The following is a 23,737-nucleotide window of genomic DNA, read 5'->3' on the forward strand; positions in this document are numbered from 1 at the left end:
AGAGCTTCTGTGAGTGTGAAGAGGGAGGGTGTGTGGTCAAGCAAGCCTGAATCATGCAGTGTGTTTGCCCAAGTTTCAGAAACTGTTAGATTCATAAAAGAAGTAAGCATATGAAAATAGTCAGCATAAGGATTCTTTCTCTTTTCCTTGGCTGTGGTTTACAGTAGTTAAGGACTTTTGAACAGAAGCTTACCAGTGAATGAGGCCTCACCTGTTTGGATTTGAGTTGGATGATAGTAGAAGTGGACTGTGAGGAGTGGAAGAGATCATGGTCACCCGGCTGTGAGAGACAGGGTAAGAGGAGCTCTTTGTATTGTGTTTGACAGAAAAAGGACTTAAGGAATATAAGGAATTGATGTCAAGGGTTTCATGTTTGTGTTGCTCGCTCGTGGATCACCTTTACTTGTTCCCTTCTCATTTTTGTTACTTCTAACACTGTTTCATTTATTTCCCCCCCAAGTCTGACATTCTTTACTACCACTAATATGCCTAGACTGTCTTTTTGTTGTTGTTGTTCTCTGTCGTACCAGTCTCACTGTTAAACTGTCTGATTGCCCTGCAGTCAGTTGATAATGAGATCAATTGTTAATTGAGGGCAGCTGGCAACTTGTGTGCATAAACCTAAAAGTAATTTATAGTAGCAGCAGACATGATCAATATGTAGGTCAAAGTATGTATCGCAGTTGTTTCTGACCTTGACACTTTATCTTTTTTGCAAAACAAAAATTTCCTTTAAAAAGGAATTATTGCATATACTTGATGTATGTGGAAGGTCTCATGAGAGTGATTGACATTAGAATGCCATTAAAACCTGTTAGAAGCTAGACTGTTATGAAGTTTTGTTAGAATATATACTGACCGTAATCTCACAATCTGGTCTAACAAATGTAGGTCTTCGTGATATAATAGACAATAATCGTGTTCAGCAATAACACGTAGAACGCACCTCTTCAGGTAACTAGGCCAGCTTGAGCCATGATAGGTCATTTAAAATGTATTCTAGGTGAGTATTTTAGATATGATTTGAGTGTCACTGAATATGGATGCCAGTTGCTTAAATATCTGGTCCGTAACTGAAACCTTAAACACAGAATTTCCTTAGAATTTTAATTGTATAGTTTGTCACAAATTAAATACACTGTTAAAGCTGCTGATAGTAGACTTTGGAGAGAGATCACCATTACACAGATTTCGGTTAACTTTTAATATAGGATTTTTTAAATATGTAACTTCATATTTTAAAGTTAAATTGTTAATGGAAGTATGTAAATGTGTCTGAGACAGTGTGGCAGCCCTGCTGTTCCTATCTATCATTTTGCTGACATTTGTTATATCACCTGTCCCTCACCCTTGCAAACAGTCTTTCCTTTCCTTTCTCTCTGCTGTCTCAGTTAGTTTGAGTCTGCTAAATATAGACACAACATTACCAGGGCATACTTGAATTTAATTGGCCACTTGACTTTCGACACACTTAATGTATTGCGTAAAATATTCAAACACCAACCTTCATAAAAATCTCTGAAAATCTGTCAGAATTGATATTTTAACCACTAATCAATTTTGAAAAAAATTTTATTAGAAAAAATTGGAATTTGATATTTAGAACTGCTACAACATTTATTCAATGTGTATGACATTCAGCATCAGACGTGCTTCGATAAATTGTAGCTTTTTTTGGCTTTGACAACTGTTGTTAAAAGTACTCTTGAAATCCTTAAGTGTTTTCTGTATCTCTGTGTCAAGATATCTCTCACACAAAACCCCTCGGCTTGAGTTACCACTTTAGCACAGTCCAGGTTTCGATGCACTTTACAAGCTGCACAGTAGAGTCTAAACAAAGACCAGCTGTATGTTTGAAAATAATAAATAAATAATCGGCATAGCAACCAGGCACAATCTACACTGTACAAATACAGATACATATAGCAGTATACAGAAATAGTATGTTTATAAATGTATATATTTTTTTTAAATCTGAGAATTATGCATTTGGGAAGTAAACCTGGTCTTGGCAGGGAGTTTTTGCTATTGACAAAACCATAGTTTGGGCACGTTGTGTATTTTTTGGATTGCAAAAATTGCAGTGCATCTCAGGATGGTGACTCATTGGTTCCTGTGCATCAGCTCTGCCCTGGGTTTGTTTTTTCCTGGGTGTGTGTGGGAGTGAAACCGTCTCCTCGGCTGAGTGAGAAATATGAATCAGTATGGTACATTATACTGTAATCATTATGAAAATGGAAAATACACTTGTCACTTCTGTTCTAAATCTGTGCTGATTCCAAATTTTGAGTTTATAAGAAAATACCATGAGATGGATCAAGATGTATATGCGGCAATAGACACTAGATTTTGGATGGTGGCAGTAATTTCTAACACATGATCTCAGCTTGCCTGTTAACACACCCAGTAGTGCCAATGTGCAAATGCCTCTTGGGAATCCTCTCCCTGTCTCCTAAAATGATTTCATATTTAGCTGAACAGGCCCTGAATCAGTGGTCTGAATATTCTCATTAGAAAATACATTTTATATATATATTTTCCCCTTTTTCTAATCACAAACTCTGATCAGTTTCACTTAACCTTTAAAAAAATATAATAACTGTTTATAAAAAAAAGACTTTGACTTTCCCCAATGTAATATATATTTTAATCATAGATAAGAAATGACTTGTATAAGAATTATCTTTAAGATGTAGTGCAGATAGTTTAGCTGTGACATCATGCTACCTCTCATAGGTCGATTAGTATAGTCCAAAGAGTTTCTGGGCTTACAGCTGACAAATAAGAGCATTCCATAGATATACCTCAGCATAGTAACCTCTCCTCATGTAACAAAAACACCTGAGCCTGCTTTTGGCCTAATAGAACAGCCAGGTTTTGTACAGAGTGCGGATTCTGTTGTGATTATGAAAAAGGCTTCTTTTATCCCTTTATTTATTTTAAAAAGAACAAAAATTTACTTATAAAGTATGGTTATTGTCAGTTTGGTTTGGCAGGATCAAAAAGTAATACTTTCAGTTTTTGCTGCAAGGATTACATTTTACTCCAGTGAATATTTGTAGGTGAATTTTGAAATTCAGAATTTCTGTATTGGGACATACCTTAATTCTTTGGATACAAGAAAGCTATTGAATATTTTTACTGTTTCTGCTCAGGAAAAAGACATGGATTAAGTTACAATGGAACCTGCCATGAAACAATCCATTATAAAGCGTATTATTATTTATTTTATGTTATAATTTATGGCACTAAAGCAATTATAAACCAATTCATGAAACAGCAGAAATGTAATATATATGAAAAAATCAAACCATTGGAACATTTACAATGCTTGTGACAACCTGTCCCCCAACCTGACATTCATGAGAAATTGCCTTGTATTGAGAACCATTCTATCTATCAGGTAAAAATCTTCATATAAAACTTCATTATGTAGTAGATCCTTGCTTAAATAAAAGCTAGTGTGGTTTTATCGAGTTAACTTAAATTTTACTTCCAGATACAGTAATGCAAACAAATTGTCATATTAGAATTTTACCTTGAAGCATACAATTCACAAAAAAAGTTTAGTCAACTTGAAATGTACAGGTGTATTAACTAACACCTTGGATAATTGAGTTATCTCATGTCCAATCAATCCAGGGAAGTTCTTATAATGGTACATTTTAAGAGCATTTTTTAACAATGATTTGTGTTATTTAACTCTTATTTGAAAACCTCATAGTTCTTGAGATATAGTAACGTGCTGATATAGTCTGGTGGTTAATCTGTGACAACATCTCCAAGTAGACCCAGTCTCCTATACACACTTTTGCGTGTGTATCTTTACAAACTAAAAGATTAAGAAAAGTGAAATCCAAGGTAAAATCATCCATTGACTGTGTAAACTAATGAACGTAACCAAGAGTCTGAAGAGTTTATGGACTATATGGGTAGAGCTGTTGCACATTTAACTTGCTTTTGATTCAAGTTAGTAAAGAGGCCTGATGAGGTTTGCTATGAATTCTCTAGGTAGTTAGCAGTTAAATGGAGCTTATGCTGATAAGCCGTTAATAAGATGGAAATGAGAACAGGGCCCGTGGGCTCTTTGGTTCAAGGGCGGACATGAGACGTCACATTCCAAAAAGGGTCTATGTATCTAGTAAGGGTCTAATGTACACTATTGAATCTGTAGTTGTCTTTAGCTGCACCCATTCTGCCCTGGGGAAGGATCGTGCTTTTATAATTTCTCCTTGGTGATATTGCATGAGTTTACCTTTCTAGCTTCTGTTGTTGCAGTTCATGTAATTACCTGACTAAACCAGTTTGTTGTTTTGGGAGCAGTGTTTCACCCTGCATGAAACAGAGACTTCTCTAAGAATGATGTAAGAGGTGGAGAGGTTTGTCATTGCTAAGCTTACTCTTCCTTGTCTTACATAATCTTAGTATTCTGTTTGAATCCAGTGGCAAGTTTTTTTTTTTTCACTTCAGCTGGTTTCAAGTCATTTAATAATTGGTGCACCTCTTGCTTTCTGTCTAAATTAGATCATGCTTGCTAACTGTACATGCCCCTTTTAGTTTAGCTTACTCTATTCATGAAACAGCTGCCCACAGTGGCCTTGAAGCTGTTTGCTGAAACTCATTAAAGTATTATATAGTGGCTGGTGGGTGGTATGTTTGTGACTTCTTAATGCATCTGTCTAAGTGGACTGGTGGAAGACTCACACGTCTTTGACTAGACAATAAGTCATTGCTACTTCACAGTTTCTCAATACATAACATTGTGTTTGTGCTGAAAATAGTTTTAGATATTGTTCTCAATGACAGCTGGGAAAATCATGAGATGAGAACATAAAAGATGTCTAACCATAAAAAGTATATTTTCCTCATGTTAGAGTACACATTGTAAATCTATGTCATAACAAACACAATTGTTTTTGTGCACAGTCATGTCAGGTCTCTGAGGTTCACAAAGAACATGTTTTCAGATTGCATGCCTTTTCAGTTTCATGTATTGCATATTACATAATGCCTGCAACTGACAAGTGTTTTTTTCTGAATGTTAAAATTGTTTTATGCTTTATTATGTGTTTCACACATGCATAATAAAGCATTCATTGTGTGCATGTACAGATCACTTTCTAGCATTTACAATGGAAGTTGCCATCGTTTATGTAAGAGCTTCCTGCAGGGGTTTGAATGTCATGTTTCAAGTTGCGGCGAGTTGAGTGCATTTATAATCGGGTACTCAAACACACAGTAGGTACAAATACTCATACCCTGCTATTATGAGACAGTCAAGGATCGTATTGTGGAGGAGGAGATCTATTCACAAATACAAGGGCACATAATTACCTACATTTTCTGACCTGTTTTGATTTTGTCCTATGACACAAAATTTGAGAATAGTGTGTGTTTGTTTTGTGTGTGAGGAAATAATGTGGAAGAAAAACTTTTTCAAAAGGCTTTTTGTGTTTGTGTGTGTGTGTGCATGCTCACTGCTTCTGTGTATGACCACTCACTGTTCAAGCAGCCTGACCACACACTGGCATTTTGTATCCCTGCCCCCTCATGTTCAGCACAACAGAATACTAAAGAGCTCTTTTTTCTTTCTCACACGCACACCCACCTGCTGTGTGCTCAACTTACAAAAGCGACTGTTAGTTGTAGAGCCAGTTTAGTAAACCACAGAAGCAGTGCGTTATTGATTAAAATTGGGAAGAGATTGAAATTTTGCAGTTCTGTCCATTCTTCTGCAAAGGAGGAACATTGGTGCCTGCCCTACTTTAGCCATGTAGCTTTTGTTTTTGTTGTAGGTCGGTCATGTTAAAGATTCCTTCTTCATTTCCTTCTGTGTTTTTCATGCCAAGTCATATTTCAAGCAGTTTACTTCCTTCTGTTTCTTTCTTCTATTTTCTTTATTGGTTATTCAGTTTCAGGGTGCAACTTTCCTGATAACACAATGAATAAAAGAGCCTCATTAAAAGAATGTCATTGTAGAAAAAAAACAAAGTATGGTATATTCTTTTATTTTTTATAAAAATGCTGCAAAAATGTAACAACAAAATTTTGATTTAGATGAGACCCCTGACTCATTAACCACATGACTGTATCAAGGTCAATATGTTTCTGAAACTCAATATTTGTAAATACATCATTTGTGATAACCTTGAATAATAAAACTTTTTGGAATATAATGATTATGATTTTTACTTGATGGTTATACCTCATGCAGTTTTCATTACATTTATATAGTATAAACAGTGTAATTGTTTTTCAAGAGTATTAAAAACCAATATGAATACAAAGAATGTTTACATATTTAATTTTTCTTTGTGTTTCTAAATTGTGTTCAGTCACTAATATTACTAACATGGGTGAACTGTTGATATTCATATTCACAGCTTGTGAGGCACCAAAATATGGCTGTGATTATCATAGATAAATGCAGTTGTCACTCCCAGAGATTTTTTTATCCGTGTCAGACTGCATTCATATTTTCATAATTGTTTCTATTCTTATGTAACACAGATTGGGTGTTGTGTTCTAAAAGTTTAATGTCTTTTGCTTTTAACAGTACAGTGAGGACAGGTCGGGCTACTAGTTATCATGTCCATCCAGGAGTGCCCAGAGAGTCCAACGCTTGAGGATGAGGAGGGTGAGGAAGGCAGAGGGGTGGAGAGAGAGTCGGACAGAGACAGTGCAGTAGACAGTGCTCTGTCGTCAGAGATATCGGATGGAGGGAGAACTGGAGAAAAAGAGGAAGGGATTGGTATTTGCCTCCCAGGAGAAAAGTGAGTGCTTTTATCATGTTTTCTTGTGCGCATAAGTCTGAATTTATGTATTTGCAAATTAATTGAATTATCATTGCTTTCATTTGATATTAAGTGAAAAAACTTAGTCAAAATAAATATTTTTTTAATTTCCATTTCCTCTCTCATTCCTCAAGGTGTGGTCAGATGTATAATCGCTTTGAGACTTCTGATCATTCTACACGTTCATCTGCCTCATTAAATGAGGAGCAGTTTGAGGACTATGGAGAAGGAGAGGACGGAGACTACAATCCTAGCAGCCCCGGTCCAGATGATGAGATCCGCATTAATGGATGTTCAGATCTGGGATCTTCTGTTTCCTCCAGGTGTGTGTTTGTCTGTGTCTGTGTGTATTCCTAAGGTTTTTATTATTATTATTATTTAATTTTTTTTTTTTTATGTCCAACCGCAACAGTACTGTCTTTCCCTCTGACTGCCCCAAAGCCTGCTTTCAAAGAGATTTACCTTAAAATGAAAGGATGATTAGTTATGAAATCCAGACATCTGCCTTTATTACACAAGATTTCTCTCAGCATGTATATATTAGTGACTGTATTAGTGGATGGAACTGTCTGACTGTGGGAAACTTTTTCACTCACAAGGGATACAGCATTATGGTTCTTTTTAGTGCTGACATACTAAATACTATCCAAATGGCTGGATCTGCAATGTCATAAAAACAATTTATATATATATGCAAATATGCATTGCTAAGAACTTAATTTGAACAACTTTAAAGGCAATTTTCTCAATATTTAGATTTTTTTGCACCCTCAGATTCCAGATTTTCAAATAGTTGTATCTCTGCCAAATATTGTCACCCTAACAAACCATACATTAATTGCAATCAGCTTTCAGATTATCTGTTCTGTGTATGATCTCAGTTTCGAAAAATTTATACTTATGACTGGTTTTGTGGTCCAGACTCCAGGGTCACATATAGTAAATAAAAAAATAAAATAAAAAAAATAATGTATCCCTACTGTCTGCTTAGCCATTATATGTCAGGTAGATATTGATTTGTAGTATATATTAAATATGAAGGTCATCTGCTTCATATGTTACATGTTCTGTCATCTAATATGCATATCTGATTGCAAATCATACTATATTCCAGAAGTAAAAAGTTTTTTTGTTTTTTTTTGTAGCCCAAAAGCTTTTTTAGTCATATAATATTAGGATGGTGGTCATGTATCATAATGATTGTACCTTGTACCTAATTTCTAAGTGCTCAAACTGATGGTTTTACAACTCAGTGTTACCACTATCCCCCAATCTTCTTTTTTTTTGGAAGTTGCATATAAAATCTACTTGGCTCAAATAACTGTTGAGACATGTTTGAATAGGTAAGACACTTCGGTTCTGTTCTCTTTTTGTTTTTGGCTTCCTTAGTTTTCATTATTGTATAGTATTTTTTTCTACATTCTGCTTATATTGTTTAATGAATGTTTTCAGAATGCACAGCACATTTGATGTGCCATAAATGTGTTTAACCTTGTCTCTCTCTCTCTCTCTCTCTCTCTCCCTCTCCCTGTTTCCTCCAGTGCTGGTCAGACTCCTCGGAAGATGCGCCATGCTGGTGACCAGATGGATATGTTTTGCTCTCAGTGTTGTAAGAGGGTCAGTCTGCTCAGTGACCTGGAGAACAGGCTGAAAAACCTCAAAACCAACAGGTACTGCATAAACTATCTTTCAGATAACAGATTCAAACGGTAAAGTTATAAAATACTTTTTCACCCAGATGGGTTTGTCATACACTGGGTGTAAGCTCATCTTAGGAAGACTTGTTGTTAAACCTTTGAAATAAGAGTTAAGGAGTGACCCCTCACATCTGGGAAATAAACTTTTTGTGGCTCGGAAACCACGTTAGAGGCACTTTGAGAGGATTAGTGTTTATCAGTTCTACATTGTCTTCCTGTGGGCTACAATAGACAAAATTAAAGCAATAATGTAATAGAGGCAGAGTGTTCCTCAAGGAGTTAATGTGAGGACATGAGAGAACAGCTGAGGTGGAGGAGCTTTGATATCTTGCTGCAGTCTCTCTGCACCACAAATGATTCCCTTCCTTTTCCATACATCATTCATCCCACCACTTTAGAGCCCATTAGAGCTTTTTTAGGCATCAGGAAGTGAGCCACACATCCACACATTTATCTGACTCTGCGCATTCTGTATTTTGGCATCTCTCTTTGTCTCTGTATTTTTGTCATTCACATCCACATGAAACAACACATGAACAACAGGCAAACCCTTCTGAGGCTTTGGATACTTTGGATACTTTTCTTGTCTTTTCTTCACCCTTGACCATTTCCAAGATTTCCAGTGAGTTTGCAGTAACTTTTTTTTTTTTTTTTCGAGAGGGCTTGTAATAAGATTCCCATATCTTAGCCTCTCAAAACAGAGGATGAAATAGGATTTGGATCAGATAGGCCGAGGGATTTTGGTGAAGAGAGTGTCATACTATAGAAGGGAAAGAAAGTAAAAATGACAGGATGGGCTATGGGATAGAGAGGAGGAATGAAAGCTAAATGCCCTGTCAGCAGGCTGCTTCAAGAAATGCAGTAGTTCACACCTCATTCTGTCACTGCTAGAAAAGCTATGTCGGCAATAACTCTGTGTGTGTGTGTGTGTGAGAGAGAGAGAGAGAGAAGACTGAGACAGTGTATGAAACTTTAGAATGTACTTTCCCATAGATATTATTAATATTTGAATTCTGAGTGGATAGTGAAGACTTTAATGGTCTTATAGAAAGGAAACCATTAACATTCACATGCTTTCTGCTCTTGTGTTGATCTCTTCTCCACTGCAACCTTTACTCAAGTAGCAGTTGTATATTTGAGCTATGTAACAAATTCTATTCAAAGACCTTTTGTGAGCTTTGTTAAGGTTTAAGAGCAAATAATGAAATGCCCCAAAATAGAATGATGCCTCTGGAACTTTCCACTAAAATAGGTACAATTTGGTGTCCCGTGTTTTTTTTTTTTTTTTTTTTTAAAGCATTAGACACAAAAATCTCATGCTTTTGTTTAGAGAATTATTATCTACTAACATATAATTAACTAGCATGTCTATATCACCCCTATGATTAGGTGATTTTGATCTGCTCCACATCAGAGCACTTGAACATCTTGACTAAAATCATATAATATTTTGAACTGCTATTCAATTAATTTTTGTACAAATCTATTGGTTTTTTTTTTGTTTGTTTTTTTTTGTTAAAAAACATTCAGCAAGAATGTAATGTTTAACAATCAATAACAGTTTTTGGTAACACTTTATTTTAAGATGTCCTTGTTACTCATGTTACATGTACTTACTGTTATAATAACACTTAATTATCCATAATTACATGCAAACAACCATAAGACAAACCCTAATCCTAACCATATTGTAAGTACATGCAGTTACGTAATATTACTCAGTACTTAAATGTATAATTACACTGTAACAAGGACACCTTAAAATAAAGTGTAACCCAATTTTCTTCATTTTTATACAAGTGTAGCATCTGATGCATTTATCAAAGTCAACCATTAAGCTCTGTTATACAAGTTATTATAAAAACTTGTTGAACTTTAAAAAAGTAAGTTCAACAATAACTACAAACCATGCAAACCGACCCTCATATATACAGTAAATGTACAGTATATGTTTTACTGAACAATTGTTGAAAAAGAAAAACATTTTCACAAATATCGAACTGAGGGATTTACACAATTTATTACTCATTGATTGTCTCCTTAACTTTGATGGTGTAATCATATTCTGTATTTTATTCTGTATTCAAATGCTTTGGAAATACTGTAACACAAATGTCATGCCAATAAAGCAACTTGAACTTTATTCACACCTGCTAATATTTTGAAGTTCTAATTAGCACTCCTTTGTTTGTTTTCCAGCCCAAACAGAAAGATCTCCAGCACTGCATTTGGAAGGTAGGTCACTCAATATTGCTATGCTCTGTGTTTGTTTGTGGTCTATGCTGCTGTTAATCATTACTGTGTTTGTTTCCAACTCCCTCACTTCTTTGACTGTGAGCTCCTCCTGTGGCTATAAATGTTTTATGAAGTTGTGATATCAATTTCCTGTAGTTCAAATAGTAGAGCATGGCGCTAGCAACGCCAAGGTCATGGGTTCGATTCCCAGGGAAAGCAAGAGCTGATAAAGTGTAAAAACTGTAACTTGAATGCAATGTAAGTCGCTTTGGATAAAAGCGTCTACTAAATGCATAAATGTAAATGTAATATTAAGCCAGCAATATTAAACACACTGTGAAGACAGCTTGGGAAAGGAATGTCAGCTCTCTTCTAATTGAGATGGTTTAGTGAAAGGTTATACTCCAGTGATAAGTCATCTGAAGGTTTATAATGGAATAGAAGCGCACACTAAATATGTGCTCTAGACCAGTATTTGCTTATGTACCCCAATAGCCCCTCATAAGGTCACATCAAATCAGAAATGCGTTCTTCATATCAGCATACATTTAAATATGGTGTGAAATCTGTCGGTTGCGATAATGAGAGCACCATTTCCTTTTCATTTCCTTTTTTTCCATTTTTGTAAAATGAAATATGTAACCATACATATGTCTCTCATGAGTCTAAATCTGCTTGAATATGATTAATTATTAATATTATAGATTTAAAATTTAGATTTTCATTTAGGTTCCAGACTTAGAATATTATGGTTTGTGGCATAGTTGGGGTTATGTTAAATGTTATTATTGAAGATTTGTGTTGACTTAAGTGATTGCAACCCATGCTGATTTTCGACAGAGAGAGCTTAGCATTATATATATATATATATATATATATATATATATATATATATATATATATATATACGCACACACACACACACAGTGGTGTGAAAAAGTGTTGGCCCCCTTCCTGATTTTTATTTTTTTATTTTTTTGCATGTTTGTCTCACTAATGTTTCAGATCATCAAACCAATTTAAATATTAATCAAAGATAACACAAGTAAACACAACATGCAGTTTTTAAATGAAGGGTTTTTTTATGAAGGGAAAACAAAATCCAAACCCACATGGCCCTGTGTGAAAAAGTGCCCCCCCCCCAGTTAAAACATAACTGTGGTTTATCACACCTGAGTTCAGTTTCTCTAGCCACACCCAGGCCTGATTACTGCCACACCTGTTCACAATCAAGAAATCACTTAAATAGGACCTGCCTGACAAAGTGAAGTAGACCAAAAGATCCTCAAAAGCTACACATCATGTTGAGATCCAAAGAAATTCAGGAACAAATGAGAAAGTAATTCTATCAGAGATCTAAAAGAGATCTATCAGTCTGGAAAAGGTTATAAAGCCATTTCTAAAGCTTTGGGGCTCCAGCGAACCACAGTGAGAGCCATTATCCACAAATGGCGAAAACATGGAACAGTGGTGAACCTTCCCAGGAGTGGCCGGCCGACCAAAATTACCCCAAGAGCGCAGCGACAACTCCTCCAAGAGGTCACAAAAGACCCCGCAACAACATCTAAAGAACTGCAGGCCTCACTTGCCTCAGTTAAGGTCAGCGTTCATGACTCCACCATAAGAAAGAGACTGGGCAAAAATGACCTGCATGGCAGAGTTCCAAGACGAAAACCGCTGCTGAGCAAAAAGAACAAAGGCTCGTCTCAGTTTTGCCAGAAAACATCTTGATGATCCCCAAGACTTTTGGGAAAATACTCTGTGGACTGACGAGACAAAAGTTGAACTTTTTGGATGGTGTGTGTCCCATTACATCTGGCGTAAAAGTAACAGCATTTCAGAAAAAGAACATCATACCAACAGTAAAATATGGTGGTGGTAGTGTGATGGTCTGGGGCTGTTTTGATGCTTCAGGACCTGGAAGACTTGCTGTGATAAATGGAACCATGAATTCAGCTGTCTACCAAAAAATCCTGAAGGACAATGTCCGGCCATCTGTTCGTGACCTCAAGCTGAAGCGAACTTGGGTTCTGCAGCAGGACAATGATCCAAAACACACCAGCAAATCCACCTCTGAATGGCTGAAGAAAAACAAAATGAAGACTTTGGAGTGGCCTAGTCAAAGTCCTGACCTGAATCCTATTGAGATGCTGTGGCATGACCTTAAAAAGGCGGTTTATGCTCAAACCCTCCAATGTGGCTGAATTACAACAAATCTTCCAAGATGAGTGGGCCAGAATTCCTCCACAGTGCTGTAACAGACTCATTGCAAGTTATTGCAAACGCTTGATTGCAGTTGTTGCTGCTAAGGGTGGCCCAACCAGTTTTTAGCTTTAGGGGGCAAGCACTTTTTCACACAGGGCCATGTGGGTTTGGATTTTGTTTTCCCTTCATAATAAAAAACTTCATTCAAAAACTGCATGTTGTGTTTACTTGTGTTATCTTTGATTTAATATTTAAATTAGTTTGATGATCTGAAACATTAAAGTGTGACAAACATGCAATAAGAAAAAAAAAAAAAAATCAGGAAGGGAGCCAACACTTTTTCACACCACTGTATGTATGTGTGAGTGTGTGTATATGTGTATATATATATATATATATATATATCTCACACACACACACACACACACACACACACACAGTGCCCTCAAAGTATTGGAACAGTAAAGACAAAATTGCTCTGTTGGCTGTGGAGTCAAGATATATATATATATATATATATATATATATATATATATATATATATATATATATATATATATATATATATATATATATATATATATATATATGAATAAAAGATAAATACGAGACAAAACTACAGAATGTCACATTTTATTATTAGGTGATTCAACACATGGATGTTTTACTAGCTAAGAAGCACTTTTTGAGTTTCATCCCCCTATCTGATGTGAGCTTAAGTATTGGAACAGTTGCCTCACAGGTCTTTCTAAGTGATAAGCTGTGTCCTGTTGCATTAATTCTTCAGATATTAAAAGTAGGGAATGTGTCGTATCAGTTATATCCATTACTTCTGTATTCTGAATCTTGCATTTAATGATGACACAAACCAGGATGAAGATGAGGGAGCTGACTTTGAGAGAAAAGCAAGCAATTTGGATGCTAAAAGAAAAGAGGAAGTCAATTCGAGCTATAGCTAAAATAAAGGGCATGGAGAAATCAAGAGTTTGGAAACCACCAGCAACCAACAACGACCTGATCAGCTGAGAAAACAACAGTAGTTGATGACAGACAAATCATAAAAGCTGTGAAAATGAACCCTAAAAGACATGTCTGTAAAATCACCAACAACTTCCAGAAAGCTGGGTTGATGCTCTGACAATCTACTGTCCTCAGGAGACTTTGACACAGAATTACAGATGCTACAGAGCAAGATGCAAACCTCTGACCAGTACCAAAAATAGAAAGGCAAGATTAGAGTTTGCTAAAAAAAGAACAAAGGTGAGCCAGAAGAGTTTTGGAACTGTGTTTATGGGCCGATGAGACAAAGATGAACCTTTATCTAAGTGATGGGAAAGCAAAAATGTGGAAGAAAAAAAGGCAGCTGCAAAAGAATGGTGGAGGTGGTGTCATGGCATGGGCATGCATGGCTGTCTCTGGAACAGGCTCTCTCAAAAATACTGATGACTTGATGTATGATGACAGTAGCAAAATGAATTTGGAAGGATACAAAACCATCTTGCCTGCCAGTATTCAAGAAAATTCCACCAGATTCATTGGGAAGTGCTTCATATTGCATCAGGACAATGACCCAAAACACCCTGCCAGTTCTGTCAAGGAATTTATAAGGGCAAAGAAATGGAAAGTCTTCGATTGCCCAAGTCAATCTCCAGATTTAAATCCCATTAAACATGAATTTCACCAGCTGACGAGGAGACTAAAGACTAAACTAAGCTGGGGAAAGTATTTCAAAGGATGAGACCAAGAGTCTGGTGATGTATATGGGTCACAGACTCACTGCTGTGATTGTGTGCAAGGAATCTGCAACTAAATAATAGCTTTATTCTTTTATATCTGCCTTATGTTCAACTGTCACAATACTTATGCTCACATCAATGAGTGGGATGAACTCTAAAAGCGCTGTTCTTTTTATTTGGTAAAACATGTATGTGTTGAAACAGCTAATAATAAAATGTGACATTCTGTAGTTTTGTCTCATATTCATCTTTTAATCATATTTGCCAATGTCTTAACTCCACAGCCAACAGAGCAATTTTGTCTTTACTGTTCCAATACTTATGGAGGGCAATGTATATATATATTATATACACTGTGCTGCAAGTATCATCCGCATGCAAATACAAAACTTACACACTTCCTTTTCAAGAAACCTTTTGGGTATGGATACCCCTGGTTGGGAATCACTGCTCTAGACAGTTCCCTTTGTGTTTAATTGCAATAATCTGATCAAATGTTGCGTGGGAGTGTAAACGCTGGGTGGCAAAAATTGTGTGGGTGAATGGCAGTTTTTCTTGTCCCTTTGGCAACCAGTCTCCTACTCTAAATCACAGTGACAAGATGAAAGTGGCCTGCCACAGCTGACCTGAGTGTAAGAGAGAGGGAGAAAGCAGAACCACAGAGAGAGACCGACGTGTGTAATTTATATAATGGATTCTCATGTGCAAAGTCATTGCTTTATTGAGAATGACACAGCAATAAAACAAAGCGACAACTAAGACCTGACTCTGCAGAAGAGTTATGTGAATGTGTATTTGTGTACACGCAAGATTACAGCTCTCAGAGGCTAATGCAAGTGGGACAAGAGAATAGTGTGCGTGCCTGCGCATGCGCTTGTGTCTTTTAGACGAGTGCTGTTTGGTTCTGTGTGGGTGTGCCGACTGGATCGGACACTGCACCAGCTCTCAGAATCCCTGTACTGGTCAGTCCCTTCTCTCCCTCATCACTGCAGTGCTCCTAAAGATGCTCGGGCATGGGATATAAATTCATAGAATGGTCTGCTGCAGTGATGCAGCATGGGTAATGTAGTTTGCAAGTATTGATGCTGCAGTGTAGTCCAATCCATCCATATGTCTGAGCAAAGAGGTAAGTGGAACGTTACTCTTGCAAAATATAGCTGTCAGCATGGGATCTGAATGCACAAAATGAACTGGTGTGGCGTGGGATGAAACAAAATATAATGTAATTGTGATGCATTAAAGTGTTTTATGATGAACTTATCTTGTTTATGTGTGTATTTTGGGTCCAACAGGCAGCTGCTCCACACCAGTAACCTCAGCAGTAGTAACGGCAGCACAGAGGATTTGTTCCATGACAGCATTGACTCCAGTGAAATAGACATTACTGAGAAGGTAAAATCCCCTCACAGTACACTCACTTCCTTCCTGAGCACAGCACTGTGAAGACTGCATCACCAATGCAATGTATCACAACCACCAATGTCTATCTTTGGAGTGTCTTGTTAAACACACGCTTAGTCCTGACCTGCGCTCAGGAAATCACATCTGTAGATGTAAGCTTCTTAAGGGGGTGAAATGAGTCCAGATGATGCTGCTGACTTAAATTGGCTTTTGTCTGTGTGTGCACTGTTATGTCCCAAGTGTTGGTTTTAATTAAACTAACACATTTCAGAATTTTTTATCAAAACTGTCTTGGAAACTTTTCTACCTTTTCATTGCCTTTATGTATAGATTTTAGTGTTTTCCAGACAGACTTTCAATCTTAAAATATGATACACACACACACACAATATATATATAATTTTGCCTTAAAAAAAAGGAGTCAACTAACACCACAAATATTACATTAAAATGTAATTTTCACCACAGAACACAAACATAAGTACATAATTCAAGCTACTTGAGTGGTGGAAATCATGGATTATGATGTTTCATAAAAATTACAGAATTCAGCTGCGATACATGTCCACTGTTGGACCTTGTTAGCATACACATTAATAAGTAAACTAGTTAGTGTCTAAATGTCCACAAGGCCAAAAGTGCTTATAGTTAAAAAAACAACAACAATCTGTTTTATTTTATTTGAAACAGGATCACTATAGGTTTGTACACAGAAATGTTTTTCAAACTCTTAACCTGCACTGTTGTTGCAAAACTTTTCTTTTTCTTTTTTTTCTTTTGAATGTGCAGATCAGGGTTTATGTATCATTGCTGACAGCCATTCAGACTAAACTGGTTCAGAAACAACTACTACGTCAGAGCTGTTCTGCAAGTGATAGTAAGATTTGCATATTCTAACTTTGTTACAGGTGAGTTACTTGGACAAGAAAGTGACAGAGCTGGAAAATGAGATTCTGATGAGCGGGGATGTGAAGTCTAAACTGAAACAGGAAAACATACATTTGGTTCACAGGTAAATCGCTACTCAAAGTCCACCCACTCTTCAGACAAAATTCATTTCATTGGAACTATGTTATATGCATATGTATTTGCATACTTGTCTCTTTAAACAGCAGATTCTTTCCACTAGCAAAACCTTCCATGAAAATAGTCCTAACAAAAGTTTTGCATTTGCTAAATGCTAAAATGTTAAAGTGGGCCTCAGCAGGACTAACAAAATATTCATGATGATGATGAGGACTGTGCTTCAACAGGATTCACGAGTTGGAGGAGCAGCTAAAAGACCAGGAGACCAGAGCGGAGAACATGATGGAAGAGGAGCTCAGGAGACACAGAGAGGCCTACAGCCGACTGGAGAAAGACAAAAGCACACAGATAGAGCTGCTCACAAATAGGTTGGCTCATCTCAAGACCAGAACTGCAATTTTTTTTTCTCTTGTTTTCCAGTAAAATGATACATTTTTAAAACAAGATAATTTTTCATAAATCTAACTAAACGCGGTTAAAACAAGAACAATTATTTGCCTGTGGGTTAAGAAAAATAAATTTAATTCTGTTTTGAAAACAAATTTGTTTCGGAATTAAATTTGTTTATCTTGGTATATTTTCAATGTTTAGATATTTTTTTTAATTTGAAAACAGGGCAAAAATATTAATAATACTATTATTTTTGTCATACAGTATATAATGCTTTTTAATTTTATTTTGAGGTTTTACACTGTCCATTGTCCCACAGTTTTTTCCCCCTCCTCTTCCTGTATTAATGCACTTTATTTATAAAGCAGTCTCAGAGTGTTAGACAGAGAAGTGACAGTTGAGCAACTGAAGCGACCCTGATATTTCATCCAGAAATCTTCATCTAGAATTTTTGATTTTCAGGGAGATAGAGCAGTGGAGGCTTATTGCAAGAGTATGATGGATGGCTTGTTTTTATTTAATTTTTTCCCACTGGCAGAGTACACCAGCTAGAGGAGGAAAATGGAGAGATGGCAATAAGCATGAACAGACTGAAATCTCAGACAGAGAAACTGGATGAGGTAAGATATTTTTATTATACAGTAACTGACATTTTTTCTTTTTAAGGAGAAAATGGAGGAAACTGACCATTGTGATTTAAGGTGAAGGAGATTCACACCAGGAGATGTGTGAATGCTTGTAATGGCACTGTTTGTTTAAATGTTTAGAACAAAATGAATTCCTCACGCCTGTTAGTATTGCAAAGCTATCTCTCTTACTCTTTCAAAATTATGAAAGCTACATGCATCTTATTTTCAGAGGAGGAATATTAAAAATTAAAAAAAATATTGTGAAAGTGACATGACATACGGCCAAGTATGGTGACCCATACTCGGAATTTGTGCTCTGCAATTAACCCATCCAAAGCACACACACAGCAGTGAACACACACACACACCGTGAACACACACCCGGAGCAGTGGGCAGCCATTTATGCTGCGGCACCCGGGGAGCAGTTGGGGGTTCGGTGACATTCACTCCCCCCACCTACAATCCCTGCCGGCCCTAGACTCGAACCCGCAACCTTTGGGTTACGAGTCCAACTCTCTAACCATTAGGCCACTACTTCCCTATTCTGTACAATTCTATAAAACACATTTTTTATTATACTAAAAAAAAATGCATGTTGGTATGAGTTTGACTAGTCTGAGATTTGTAGAAAGGGTTTGAAACTGAAAAAAGAACAGATGATTATGAAAGTAGTAACGTTTTTGAAAAGTGTTTTCTAAATGTCCCTAGTCTAGCATAAGTGCTCATAGGTAATAAATAAATAAACAGGCAAACAAACCAAGGCTTTGATGGTATCTGAAAGTAGTATAGTATGTAAAAATTGTTTTCTAAATGTCCACAGAACCAAAAGTGCTCATAGGTAATTATTAAATAAATAAATGAACAAAACAAAGAAACAAATCAAAGCTTTGATGGTAGCTGTTTTAATAAAATATTGTTACATCAAACTTGTTTTTAAATATTGGGTCACAAAAAATGACCCAATAGTGATTGTACAGATAAATAAATGACCTAATTGACTGTATGCATACATTTTTTGTTTGTGTATGTAAAGGAGAGACAACGGATGACAGATAAGCTGGAGGATACAAGCTTGCGGTTGAAGGATGAGATGGATCTGTACAAGAAGATGATGGACAAGCTACGACAGAACAGAAATGAGTTTCAGAGGGAAAGAGATACCATGCAGGAGGTAAGGCCGTGTGCTAAAGTTTCCAGTGGGCAAAAATGTACAGTAAATTTCAGAAAGGGCAGCGAAACAGTAAAATTATTCAGCAAACTGTCAAAAGCTAAGGTTGTCTACTTCTGTGTCAATTGTTTTAAGATGTAGTCACCCAAAAATATTTAGAGATAGAAAAGAGTGGCAGTGTCTTGGGCAGGTTTAGTTGACCTCAGGCTTAAATGGATTGCGCACTTAAAAACCACATACAAGTCAAACACTGAGAGGAAGTTAAGCATAGAGAAGACTAAGAAGCATGTTCTATTCACTAGTATGTTGAAATTAATTTATTAATTTAGTCCAGAGCTACCATTGTTTTATTCTGCCTAAAGGCTATACAGCACTCATGTACTTGACTGTCAAATATAAAATAGTAATGTTATCAGTTCAGTAGCTTATTGATTTTTTTGTTTCGTTTATGTTCAGCTAATTGAGGACCTTCGGCGAGAACTGGAGCACCTCCAAATTTACAAGCTGGAGGAAGAAAGAATGGGGCGTGGCCGCAGATCTTCCATTAGCCTATCAGAATACAGCACTCGAACACGTGAGAGTGAGTTGGAACAGGAGGTCAAGAGACTAAAACAGGTGAGAGATGGAAAGCTGGTAACTTGATCTTTTAGCAGGTGTATTTCCTATAGGGTAGGCTACAGTAGTTCTGTGTAGTCAGATCTTTGAGAAACAGAATGAGTGCTAATTATTTTCAATTTTTACACAAAACTACGCGTATATTTAAAAAAAATAAATAAATAAAAATGTCTTTCTTTCTTTATAAATGTTACTTTTCAACCTCTTGGAATTGGATGTGATACAGTGGTTCCTCCAGGAAAGGCTGTAAACGTATCACAGTCTCCACTTTTTGTTTTAAAAGGCAAAGAAAGCCCCATAAATAATACCAAAATAAACGTTTTTTTAAATCACCTGTCTCTTATTTAATCTTGTTTACTCTGTGTACATACAGAGGAGCATTTCCAAGGACATGTCCTTTGACCTCCAGCAGCTTGTGTCTGCTCGGGCACGACTCTGTCCGAGTCTGATGGTAAACTGTAATTCCTGTGTAGACTTAATATCATTTAATTAACCCCTAATGTGTGCCTTCACAAGGGCGTCTATTTTCTGATTATCTGCCAGGCTGACATGCCTTCTCACTTAACATCTAATCTAGCCACACTTTTTTGTAGATTGTAGATATTGTAGTTCTGTGTTCCTGTCAAGAGAAGGGGATAACTACAAAATACCATAGAAGTGCTATTACACTAAATATCATCAATATCACCTCTTGCCCACTGCGCAGTTAGACCCATGTTTCTCAAAGCTTTCTGTTTTCATACTACGCTAATTTTCCATTTCCTCCACTCCACTGATGCTTCAGCCTTAAAAAAAAAAAACACACTCACCCATGCAAAACTCCATTCACATACTTTGGAGTCATACAAATAGTGAAATCACCTCGTGCTATTATACTAAATATCAGCGCACTTGAACAATCAAATTAACTAATTGTGGTATAAAGTAATATAGCGTTTTAGAGTCATTGCATAATCATCTCAAACCAGATCAAACCAACTCTCTTGTTTCAGTTAACAAGGCCACAATAAGGAAAAGGAAAAGCAGGATAACTTCTGGATCATCTTTTGGGGGTAAATTGTAACTCCTCCCTCTTTCCTATCACAGGAGAACCAGAAACTGAGGGAACAGAATGAAGATCTAAATGGTCAGCTTCTCAGTCTGAGCCTCCATGAGGCCAAAAACCTGTTTGCCACACAGACAAAAGCGCAGTCTCTGGCCATGGAGATTGATCATGCCTCCCGTGATCAGGTAAGAGAAGTAGAGGACTTTGTTCTGAATATTTTAAACAAAGAGTACATGACTATTATGTACTGATAAAACTGGATAATACTAGTGGAAGTCTATAAATAAAAACACCTTTTAATGTGTACTAGTAAGCAATAGGACAGTATGAAGCATGTTTTTTTCTGGAATGTTCTCTGAAAAGGGCCTCTAGTGCCATATACAATATAAACAAAATAAATTAATTTTGTGAGGTACTTCAAGGAACTTAAAGGAATAGTTCATTTTGATTTACTCACCTTCATACCATTCCAGTGGAGGAGAAAAAAGCAAACAAAAACCAAACCCTACTAACGTTCTGAGAAACACAAAAGGAGTGTGAGGAACAGGCCAAAATGAAAGTTGTATGTGTGTGTTAATCCTGACCTCCTCAGTAGTTCTGAAATTTAACATTTTTGGCAAACTTTGTAAAAGCTTACAGTGCACTGACAGATTTTGGAGGCCTGTCTAATTAACCAGTCCTATACCATTCTAAACTTGTTTTAATTCCCACAGTTGATGGAAGCCCTCAAGGAACAAGAGGAGATAAACTTCCGACTCAGGCAATACATGGACAAGATCATTTTATCTATTCTGGACCACAACCCGTCTATTCTGGAAATCAAAAACTAAAAGCCTGTCATAAGCTGTTTAGAATCTTAACAGTGGATCTAGAGCTCCCCTGAGGTAGCACTGAATCTCAACTGACTTGTGCCTCTGATTGCACAATAACTACAATGTGCTGGTGTTTTGTGCACCTTTCTCATGCTACAAAAATCTAAAATATACTGGTGAAATTTTTCATGCACTTTCACAGGGCATTTTTGCTGCTCTGTACAACACAAGGGATTTGTTCACTGGATTGTCATTATGGTTACTGAATTGCACCCACTAATATGTGAATATATGACACTGGATGTTCACAGAGTGTATTTTGCATTAAATGGATGGTGTATGTTTGCTGAGTTTGCACTGGGGATGTGATGAGAGGCTGAATGATACAAAAAGAGGAATATTTACCTATTTGATGGCCATCAAAGCCTGTCCCATTCAAAGTTGCGGAGTATGATCAGAGGAAAGAGACTTGTGTGGGTATAGCGAGTTTTTGACTGTCTTCCTATTATAAATGGCAAGTGAGGGAACAATGCAAGGAGAGACAAATTAGAAGAATAGGGGAGAGGTAACTGAAACTCGAACTGGAACTTGATAACACTGCCTGTTGTAAAAAAAAATCAATTTTAGAGCAGGGCAATGCTCTAGTCTGTGTTTGCAATATAACAGTGAGATGTTTATTCTGACATTACATGTAGTATGTGTGCTTCAAAAGGAAGTGAAAATTCAAGAGGCTGAATGTAAAATGTCATTGTGAATGTACCAAACAAGTAGTATTTCAGGTTATTTATGGGCTTTAGCATAATAGTTTAAGACCTGTCTGTTCATTAGCTGAATTATGTTCTTAATAGCCTTAAAGGGACTTGCACTTGTCCTTCCAAACTAAAATAATACTATTAATTTCAAATGCACGATTCTCACAATTTTCTATAATGTGATTTAAATACAAATAAACATGTACATCAGATAATGCAGGTCTTAAACACACAAAAACGATGACATTTGTGTTCCTATTGCAGGAAGGTTTCATATTTTGAATGCCAGACATTTTTAAAATGGTATTTTTTTTATATATATATATATGAGTATCCTAAAAGTGTCCCCCACACTTACACATTTCTCTTAATCAGTCAATAGATTGTATGTGATGACAATATAACGCATTTGATTTATTCTGTGCTGATATAGGCCTACATTCAGTATATGTGATTCTGTAAATTTAATATTTTCTCACATAAATGCCTCCTATTTCCTTGCAGTATTTGTGCTTTTCGCTCATTAGTTAAAACCTCAAGTAAACCCTTTTTTCAGTCACAAATTAAATAATTGCTGAGCTATATTACACTTTATACGTGTGTGGGATTTTTTTAAAACATGTAAATTATGTAAATTACCTTTTTACTTGCGCCACTCATTGCTTTTTCATGGTTTCTCAGTTTACTTTGTGAATATTTTTATCTGATTATAATACTGATTATTTCTTATTCTCTTTTTATTTATGAAAGAGGTGCTGGAGAAAGCGGCAGTATTAGTTTTGCTTGTTTAAGAGAGAGCAAAATAACTCAGTGGCTCATAATGGCACAATGCTGAATGGTGACACACTTTAATCCAAAAAAGGGTATCTGTAGACTTGTGCAAAATGTATAGCAAATGCATTTCATTTTCTGCATAAGGTTAACGTGAAATGCCATAGCAATACTTATGACTTGAGCTTATTTTTGTTTCAGATCGAAATTAGATCAATATGCGCATATAGGCATTTACTTTTGCAAGTCATGTGTTACTGAATTTACTGAACTTGAACATGAGAAATTAACAAATTGATCTTTTAAAATAAAACAATACAAAATTCCATATGTGGCTTAAAGGGTTTGGTATATACAGTACACGACCCTGTATTCAAGACTGATGCAAAGAGAATCAGCAGATAGGTTTATGTAATATGCAACTTTTATGAATCTCGTGACGTGTCAAGCAGAGCAATAG

The 23,737-nt window shown here is 36.3% G+C and overlaps 1 protein-coding gene across 1 annotated transcript; it reads left to right on the top strand.

Annotated features, from left to right (window-relative positions):
* On the top strand, positions 1-23,604 carry LOC306845424 (rab11 family-interacting protein 4B). The gene is made up of 13 exons (XM_079378208.1): positions 1-294; positions 6,557-6,773; positions 6,929-7,117; positions 8,336-8,464; positions 10,691-10,726; positions 15,960-16,059; positions 16,977-17,080; positions 17,322-17,462; positions 18,023-18,104; positions 19,148-19,285; positions 19,739-19,897; positions 20,984-21,127; positions 21,656-23,604. The coding sequence occupies exons 2-13, from the start codon at positions 6,589-6,591 to the stop codon at positions 21,770-21,772; spliced, it is 1,524 nt and encodes a 507-aa protein (XP_079234334.1). The 5' UTR covers positions 1-294; positions 6,557-6,588; the 3' UTR covers positions 21,773-23,604.
* The last annotated feature ends 133 nt before the right edge of the window (positions 23,605-23,737 follow it).

This window comes from Barbus barbus (genome assembly GCF_936440315.1).
Source record: "Barbus barbus genome assembly, chromosome: 25".
NCBI classification, from domain to species: Eukaryota; Metazoa; Chordata; class Actinopteri; order Cypriniformes; family Cyprinidae; genus Barbus; species Barbus barbus.

Coding starts and splice junctions, on each gene's coding strand:
- LOC306845424 (XM_079378208.1), top strand. CDS start 6,589: ATGTCCATCCAGGAGTGCCCAGAGAGTCCAACGCTTGAGGATGAGGAG. Junction 17,081..17,321: donor AACATACATTTGGTTCACAG/GTAAATCGCTAC, acceptor GTGCTTCAACAG/GATTCACGAGTTGGAGGAGC. Junction 19,286..19,738: donor AAAGAGATACCATGCAGGAG/GTAAGGCCGTGT, acceptor GTTTATGTTCAG/CTAATTGAGGACCTTCGGCG.